At 42.3% G+C, this 9351-nt stretch overlaps 1 protein-coding gene across 1 annotated transcript; it reads right to left on the minus strand.

The window, feature by feature from the left end:
* Positions 1–3633: 3633 nt before the first annotated feature.
* LOC122794654 (G-protein coupled receptor 151-like) lies at positions 3634–6305 on the minus strand. Its single transcript, XM_044063269.1, has one exon. The coding sequence runs from the start codon at positions 5826–5828 to the stop codon at positions 4629–4631; it is 1200 nt and encodes a 399-aa protein (XP_043919204.1). The 5' UTR covers positions 5829–6305; the 3' UTR covers positions 3634–4628.
* Positions 6306–9351: the final 3046 nt, after the last annotated feature.

Genomic DNA, 9351 nt, shown 5'->3' on the forward strand with positions numbered 1-9351 from the left:
TGGCTCAGGGGCCTTAAAGGAGACCACACTAGTTTTTAGAAGTGTGAAATCGGCTTTTGAGAAGTTTTTCACTGTGGTCTTTTTGTTTCAGGTGGGGCGGGATGAGGACCTCCAGCGAGATTAGTTTATGATCTGATCTCACCAGTGAGGGGTATACTTCGGTGTTGAACATTTTGATCCCATGTTCGTGATGATGAGATCAAGTATGTTTTCTCCTCTTGTGGGGATGGTGACTAGTTGTTCCATGGCATTTGAGTTTATGAACTCCAGGAATCTTTGGGTTAGAGTGTTCGGGCTTGAGTAGTGTTCCCAGTCTATATTAGGGTAGTTAAAGTCACCTAGTATGATGGTGTTTGGAGATACATTTATCCTCCAATGTTTTCAGGAAGGCCATGTGAGGTTCCTGAGTTTGAGAGGGTGGCCTGTAACATGCTACAAATTGCAGAGCAGTCTTGCCTATGGTTAATTGCACCTGGATGGTCTCCGATGCATCATGCGTTGCCACCAACCTTGAGGTGTGGGTGTCCTTTATGAATATGGACACCCTCCTTTCTTGGTGTTGTCCGGATTTATGATATGAGGTGAAACCTGTTAGTGCTGGGGTGCTCTCAGGAGCCTTGAACCAGGTTTCTGTCACAGCACAGACATCGATGTTCTCCATATTGAGAAGGGCCTCGGCATCTTGAGATTGAGACTTCTGGCATTGAGCAGCATTACCCTTAGTTTTTTTCCTTTTGGTGTTCTAGGGTGGTAGGTTTAGAATTTGAGCCTTGCCTAAAAAGGCACTATGGGGTGGCAAGAGCCTTTGCCAATATCCGAAGCCCAGGGTGACAGGTGCCGCCCCTTTAAGCAGCGTGGCTTGTCCAGCATGTCATCCCAGGCAGACAGACATTGGATCCCCTTTGAATGACACCAGAATTTAAGCCAATTATTAAAGCTGATCATCTTATCACTGTATTGTGGCATCATTCTAGGTGAAGGTAGGATACTGCTCAAGGTCAGGGTCATACCTGCCTGGGCTACATAATCAGAGAGCTCCTCGATGTCCCTTTCATGTAGTCCAAGGAGCTCAGGTCGTTGACACCAGCGTGGACAATGACTGAGTCGCACTTGTACCTGCTGTTGAGAGACCTGAGTGCTTTATGTGGCGGATACTAGCGCCAGACAGGCAGCTGACTGTGACCTGCTCATGACTAAGTCTGGTGAGCGGGACGTCAGTGTGTCGGACTATGGAATCACCAATGACAAGTGTGTCTGGCATTTTGTTTGGCCTTAAGGGCTGTGACTGTTTGACACTCTGACTGTGTGGTCTATGTGTTGCATGTGTTGGGTCGTGAGGTGGTAGTTGTTTGGGTGTCTGCTTTGGTGGCCTCTGCTGTTTAGGTAAATTTTGATCAGAGCCTCGAGTATGTCTTTGTGTGAGTATGTGTATGATTTGAAGTTGTGATGGTACCATGTGTGACTGGGTATGTATTGTGTGTGGTTACCTTCTCCTCCTGTCTGGTCTTGCCAGTCCTATGTTGAGAGAGCTCAGCCTCCAGTTTGGCCGTATAGTTGCATCTCTCGCATGTATTTGTGTTTTGTGGGAGAAGGAGAGGATTGTCTGTGTACATGAGGCAGTTGTAACATTGCCTCAATATTCCCAGGTTCACCAGTTGAGCTGGAGAGGACACTAGCAACTGATCCCTCGACATACTAGAAGTAGTAGATAAAGAGACTTTCAAAGGACTCGGGGAAGTGGGTTTTAGGCTGGTGGGGTACTATCTATAATAAGAGTGCTTTATCAAGGTGCAAGTACTGTAGGAGTAAGTGCTAGGCTTTACAGATGGAGAATAGTCTACTTGGGAATCAAGTAGAGATGAACTTTTCAGTTATAGGATATGCTGGTTAGATCAGCAGTACAGCTCGAGGAAGGTAGTTTTAAGGAAAAATTGGAAGAGTGGAATTTAGATGGCCCAAATAGTTTAACCTTGTTTAACCGTTACATTTTACTGAATAAAGGACCACTTCATCTCATGCTTTCACACAATGATGCACAAAACAACCTGCAAATCCATTGCCAAGGTTACATGAACTGAATTTGCTTCAAACCTTTATAGAAGCATAAAGTAGGAAACGTTAGGGACATAGATTGCATAGATTATAAAATTGAGTATAGTTGGATCAGCAACTTTAGCATCTGCCCACTATGCCAGGTATATGAGTCCACTTTTAATCTTACAACAGTTTTATTGTGTGTTACACTTAATATATACTATGTAGACCAATGGGAAGCAGGAAAGGTTAGCATGTAGAGATTTTTCTGTCCCTTCTAGGTAGACATCTGCATGTGGACTTGTTAAACATATCACTGTGTATTGGGGATTGAGAGCTTTCTTATGTATCTTCATATTTGGGTCAGAAATCATCCTTCCTACAGATTTTCTTGTTTTCCATTAGTTCGACTCCTGCAGTTTGCACAAGATATGAAAAAACGATAAGGTTACAAATCACTCTGTCACCAAGTACTTTATGGTGTGAAGATCACCAAATAATCCTTGCACATCTATTTGGGTTAAAACATTACAAAGAGCAGAATCATGGGAGCATGTTTACTGGGGGTCAAGTGACTCAGTCTATCAGCAGAAGTAAGGGTTTAAATTTATATCCCCCTAAACAAGAAAACACTGCACGTACAGTGTGCATGACAAGTGCTGGTATACAAAACCAACATAATCTACAAATCCCCCCTTTGGAACACCACATCTGTAATTAAACATATAGGCATTTTCAAACAATTTTTAGCAATTGTATTTAAACAGTTATTTGACTTCCAGACAGATAAAGGGAACGTGGATTCACCATCTCTTTTTATTTTCAGTCTTTAGTACCAGACTTAACAGGGGCTACATCTTCACAGTACTAATTACAAATAGTATAAAAGATATATGTGCCCACCATATATAAAAACAAACAAAACACCTCCAGTCAAGCAGAAAACATAAAAGTATCAAAAGCTGAGATCACTATACAACATCTTAATTTATGTCATTTTTTACAAAGACAGTCTGATGTTTGCTGTCATACAATTTAGTCAAAAACACAAACCTAAACCTGTAGTGCTATTTTTAATACTGCTCTAATGCAAAGTTCAAAATGTCCACAATCTGCAAAATGTTTAAAATGTACTACACAAAGTGTGTCCTTTACAACTGTAGAACAGTAGAACAGCACATGAATAATTAGCTTAGAAAAATATCATTGCAACATGGTTGTACTACATAAGCTAACATTGTCTTTTACTGTACATCTTAAGGTTAGCTTACAAAACCTACGTTTTTCTTATGGACCCCCCCCCCCTCAAAAAAAGAGTAGTTTATCAAAATTAATTGCAGCTATTCATCACTATTTAAGTTGTATTTCAGGCATACCTTTCAACCTCTTAGAGAAAGAAATCTAGACAAAACCAAAAATAATAGGGGGTACAAAGCCCCCAAAATAGGGACTTTTTTAAATATTGCACTTACAAACTTAGAAACTCAGTAGACTACCAGGATATGTATTCGCATTACTTTTTGAAGGTTATGAAGTCTGAAACTTAAATGTCTGCCATTATTTTTTTTTACTTTAGTCCTCAGTGATTTGCCAAAAAATCACAATTTAATGAAAAACAGACCAAAAATATGAGGCAAAAATCAGGACATTGTGCGAAAATATGGGCAGTTGAGAGGTACGGGTGACCACTGTTACAGCAATCACCGTGTTTGCAAGCAAAACGATGCTGCCAAAGGTCAAGGCACGAGTGCCCCTCTACACAATTATTATCTTTTTTCCTTATTCTAAGTTTCAGGCTGTGCGGATGTAATCCTGTTACAGGCAATTAACATTTCGAAGCTGTTACCTATTTTGGCAATTTGATTCTATTATTCTCAGCAGACCCACATGTAGAAGTACGTAAGGAAAACAAATAATTCCCAATTTTTCATAAAGATCCAGCAATGCAAGTCATCGTTAAAGTACCTTTACCCTGCACCCCCTCACCATTTATAGGTCACAGCATTTTATAAAAGACCCTTTGCAGAGGTGGGTTATTCCACCGGCACAATGACAATTAAAGCAAACTGCTCCCGTATTTTCCCGCAATATTAACTCACATAACATAATCTGCGTGTTGTGCCCATTGAGCTGTGTTAGTTAGACTTCAGACTCGCTCACCCTCTAATATTCGGGTGCATCAGAAAACATCCCCTAAATACCCCAACAGATGATTCACCTATGCGTTTCCTGTAAAGGCTAGTCCTATGGGTATCATGCAGCAGCTCTTAGGTTACTCATTGTTCTGACAGTGCGGGGTTTTAGCTGGCAAGTGTTTAGTCCTCAAGTTCAGCACATTTTGTGAAGTTTCTAGCGTAATAAATGTAGACACCGGGGCTATTGGCCTGCTACTCCTAGTCTTAGGCAAAATTCACAAAGCACTGCCAGCTACACGGCACAAGACAAACATAATTTGAATACAGCAAGGCATGTTTCTTCATTTAGCAACAACAGGGCAACGCGTGGAAACAGTGAATACAAGAAATAAGACACTTGAAGCAAAAGGAGTGAGTATAAAGACACCATTTCGGAATGTTCTTGAAAGTCTGAAATTATTATTTATCTTGGCTCTCCCATGGAGTTGGGTCATTGTCCTCTGCTTTTGAGCCGGTCTCCCTGCTACTCCAAAAGTGTTCCAGATCCGGGAGAAACTTCCCAGTATTGTCTCTAGAGACTTGAGAGGCAGTGGGGGAGGCAATAGTCTCCACGTCTTGGAGGCACTGAACTGTGCTGGTGACCATTTCTGCTCCATTCTCACCAGTCCTCGGGGCTCTAAGACTCCACTTACCTCGGAGATGTGCACAGGTTAGCACCCCCCACAGACTGGACAATCCGTCTCGGAATTCCTCAGAGACAGCGAAAAAAATACACGGGTTCACAGTGCTATTAAGGAACAGAATAACTTGAGCAAGGATCACAAGAACTGCTGGAGGCTGTGGGCCACCAGGACTGCTATGTCTAGCCCATATCCAGGCAATCCACTCTGGCAACATCATGACCGAGAATGCGAGACTCACGCTCATTAGCATTAATGTCACTTTGTGGCTTTGCTGTCTAGGGTTGGCTCCCCTATTCCTCTTGGGTTGATTCCTGCAGAAGATTCTTGCATAGCAGCCCAGAGTGACAGATACTGGCAGCACATAGGCTAGGAGTGGATATATTTTACTGAAGACATTCATGAAGTTGGATGCATAATAAGGCACCTCAAAAACGCAAAAAGTGCCCCGATTGTCTTCTTCCAAAGCACTGAAAACTAAATGCGGAACAGGTAACAAGAAAGCGAAGACCCAGATTATGGCGAGGAGACCTACGAGTCGTCTGTGGTGAAGAGTAATGAACTTCGGTGGTTTTATAACGTATTTGTGCCTTGCCTCCCCGATAGCCGTAAGGGTGAAACTTTTGGCTGCTAGACACGAATGAAGAAACCAATCAGTCGTTTTACAAGCAAAGCGACCAAAATTCCAGTATTGCCTAGAGTAAGTTACTGCCCGGAAAGGGACACAAAATAAGATAAGCAACAGGTCAGCTGCACAAAGATTGATTACCAAAGAATTCACAATGGAGCTCTTCCCCTTCCTAAAATCGCTTACCAGTACAGTAGTCAGGAAAATATTACCAACAAACCCGATGAAGCATAGGAATGCCAAAACCACAGGTAGAGTGATTGTGAATTCTGCGCCCTCCAAAAGTTGAAACCCTCCCGCGAAAATGAGAACCTTAGAGCTGTTCATGGTCCAGATGAGACTGTCTTGCATGTGTACGCTTCCCTGCAGCTGATTAAAACGACAGTTTCAACGCAGCGCCTATTTCCAAGCTGTAACACTTGCAGGATGTTAAGCTATCAACCACCGGTTGCTCTTTGGGGGTGGGGGTAATGTTGGTATTTACTGATCACTAGCTGTTCGTTGACTGGCTAGTTGGTAAATGACTGACTAGTTGGGCACCTTAGCAGAATTCCAAGCCATTACCGAGCACTTAAATGGAGCTGTCCTCAAAGTGTGGTGCTGAAACCTGTAGCCAGCGCTGTTCCGAGGAAGAGTGGTGCTGAAGTTCCTCCGCTCCAGCCCTTATCTTGTCTGCTAAGTTTAAAAGGAGGTAAGAGTATTGTGTGAGGGTTTCTCTTGAGGGGCTGGAGCTGAAATTCTTTACTGGAGCTTATGCTCTGTTGAAATCCCTCACAGGCTCAGTCCTCAAGAGGGTGGTGCCGAAATCCCAGACGGCAGTTCTGTCTGGCACAATGGTGCCCACTGACATCAACAGCGCGTCATGACTTAAAGTCTACATATTAAAATGACTTTCTGAAAGAGTACATGCTAGCAGTAATCTGTGCAGCCAGTGTGCATGCACACAGTAAGGTTTGTATGCAAACAGATCTAGTCTAGGTGTAAGCAATCAGAGTCAATGAAATGGCTGAACACAAAGGCTGGCTGCAAAGAGTTGCGCGTCAAGGTATTTGGAGCCCGAATAACCGGGTATGCAGCCGAATAGGTAGTACAACTCTGCATTTATCAGTGTTATCTGGAAATCCAAAAGAAAGATTACTGTACTAATGAAAAGCGTACGCTTGCAACATTAAATGTTGTGAAAGAAACGGTTGCCTTTTAGTCTAGGTGACGCCTGCTTTTCCTGCAAGTTACAGTAAAACCTACGCCTAAAGTATTCAAGAAACGCTTAGAATAAGAAAAACTAGCGCCACTAGAAGAAGTATTTCACATAATTCCCGGTCGTAGTTTCTGGTGAACTTCAATTTGTTTTACAGTGCACAGCAAGGGTTAGTACAATTTACCAGGTACCCCCCCCCCCCCTGTACTGTTAATCCGAGTAATTTTATAGCTTCCTAGTAAACTGAGGCGCTGTTTTGACAAATTGTTTATTCGGGAATTGATAGAGAAACAGAAGGCATTATCAGCCAGCAATTTACGTTGATCACAAAGGTTCAGAGATCTTTGCACCCCGCAGCATTTAATCAGTAAATGAGGAACGCATTTGTTAGTGGATCAGGCACACACTTACTCAAAAGGTGCATGTTCGAAAACGTCACAAGACTAATTGTATTTTTGCTGTTAAGCCTGAGTGCTCTACTAGAAAAGTATTTTTTAAGCAAATATCCTTTGAAAATATAAATTCCCAAGATGGTGCATGAGAAAGAAGGCCGCTAACAGCTAATTATTCCGGCGCCAGGGTAACCCCGAGTGCGATTATTGGAAGCCGTTAGCACTGGGTTACAGGCTAAGTTAGTTCTGCCCCACGGTAACAGCCGTGGGCTGGCTGGATCAGAGACGGTAAGAGCCGTGGGCTGGCTGGATCAGAGACGGTAAGAGCCGTGGGCTGGCTGGATCAGAGACGGTAACAGCCGTGGGCTGGCTGGATCAGAGTGCCTCACCAGTTCACACACTTTGCGGTAACTTGCTGCACTGGCACAGCTCTGCGCCGCGAACTGGGCCATTCCAAGAAGTGGGACACCGTCTGCACAACTGCACTGGCTCATAAAGAACAAGGCGCACCGTAATGCAAAGTACGCGACTTGAAATACAAATCTATTAGTCCAAGATTATTTGCAAATGTGCACTTAAAATCCAAGAAAAAACAAGCACAGATTGAAATATAATTCAGCACTATACAATGCGACAAACAGCTCTGTCTACCAAGCAAGCTTATGCTTCATAAGTACTTACAGAATGTGCCACATAAAACATTATCAACAATTGCAGTTATGTACTGAAAGATAATGCGTTTTATTTATTCATATTGCAGTAAATTATTTTTATTTATTTATTTATTTATATTTGTTGACCGGGAGTGTCCGACTGGACGTAGGTCCATTTTCAGCGGAGGCCCGGGGAGAAAAGCTCCCCAGTTAAAATATTAGCGTATTCTTCCTGTTTCCCCTTTTCTCCACCACTTCCAGGGTTTATCACTTATTAATTTGTTCCTTTAGTGTCTCGATGTCTTAAGAGTTTCCCTTGGGCCCGGCAAGTAGATATTTTCTCTCTTCAAGGAAGATGTCTTAATGGCTCATTGGACGGCCAGGGCAACTAAGTGTAAGATGCAAAGAAAAGATTTAATATAGCTGAGGAACGTACTTTAAATATAAAGGAGCCAGAACTTGAATGGGGAAGAACAACCTTCCCAGGAGGGCAACTCATGTAACAATGCCATGTGTATCACACCATACTCCCACGTATACTGCAGTCCCATCTACTTCGCATGCCCTTCCTCTGTTAGCAGTGCAGGGCACATATAGCTGCTGGAATATCACCCTCCAGTCTATACTGCATGATGCTCTGCCTGTAGCTGAAAATCCCTTACTCCCAAGCTCCAAAAAGTAGTGCTTAGTTGGGCTGTAAGAACCATTCCCCCCACCCCAGTATAGTTAATTTAGTGTTTAGATTTGAACCCAAGGCTCCTGGATTACAGTCAGGGTCCTACCCCTCTGCATCAGTTAGCCAACCTTCCGCAATGCCTTCATTTAGCATTTAATTGCCACCTTTGCTTTAGATACTGAAGTTATACTTTGTTTAGAATCCTATTTTCTGCCCCCTTGTTTCTTCAATATTGAAACATCCTAAAATGATTAATTTGCATATCTGCATATGATAACACTGTACTCTTGATACAAATATAGGTTTGCAGAAGCAGAGACCTTTATCGATGATGGCACATTAGTCTATAATATCTCGGATATTACATTTTAAAGTATGACATTCTGCCTGAAGAATATAGCTAACAATTTGCCCCTTTGCCAGGGAATAAATGTCTCTTGTGGCTGCAGTTAGTAGAAAAGGCTAATAGCCTCAGTCTAGCTAGTGATAGTGCCTCAGTCTAGCTAGTGATAGTGCCATAGTCTAGTTAGTGATAGTGCCTCAGTCTAGTTAGTGATAGTGCCTCAGTCTAGTTAGTGATAGTGCCTCAGTCTAGCTAGTGATAGTGTGGAGTCGCATAGAGCTGATGCATGTCCTTTTTATTTACAAACTTCTTCACCTAGCCCCCAAATACAAGATACAAAAAACATACAGGGTGATTCTTTTCATCAGAGTTGCTGTATTATTATAAAGTAGAAATGCCTGTCTCCATTTGGCTCTTACCTCAGTTTTCTGTAAAAATAGTGAGTAAAGCATCTGTTTTGAGTTAAAGAAATAGAAATATAGGTTCTCATTCAAACAAGAGTCATTAAGAGTGTAGAGAGCAATCTGCGTGCTCAGAGTAACCTTTCACAATTCTGATAATGAAATCTGAATTAGTACGATAACTGTACCAAACTTATTGACTGTTCTTTTA

This window comes from Protopterus annectens, chromosome 2.part1 (assembly GCF_019279795.1).
Source record: "Protopterus annectens isolate FY-2018-M chromosome 2.part1, PAN1.0, whole genome shotgun sequence".
Lineage (NCBI taxonomy): Eukaryota > Metazoa > Chordata > Ceratodontiformes > Protopteridae > Protopterus > Protopterus annectens.

Coding starts and splice junctions, on each gene's coding strand:
- LOC122794654 (XM_044063269.1), bottom strand. CDS start 5,828: ATGCAAGACAGTCTCATCTGGACCATGAACAGCTCTAAGGTTCTCATT.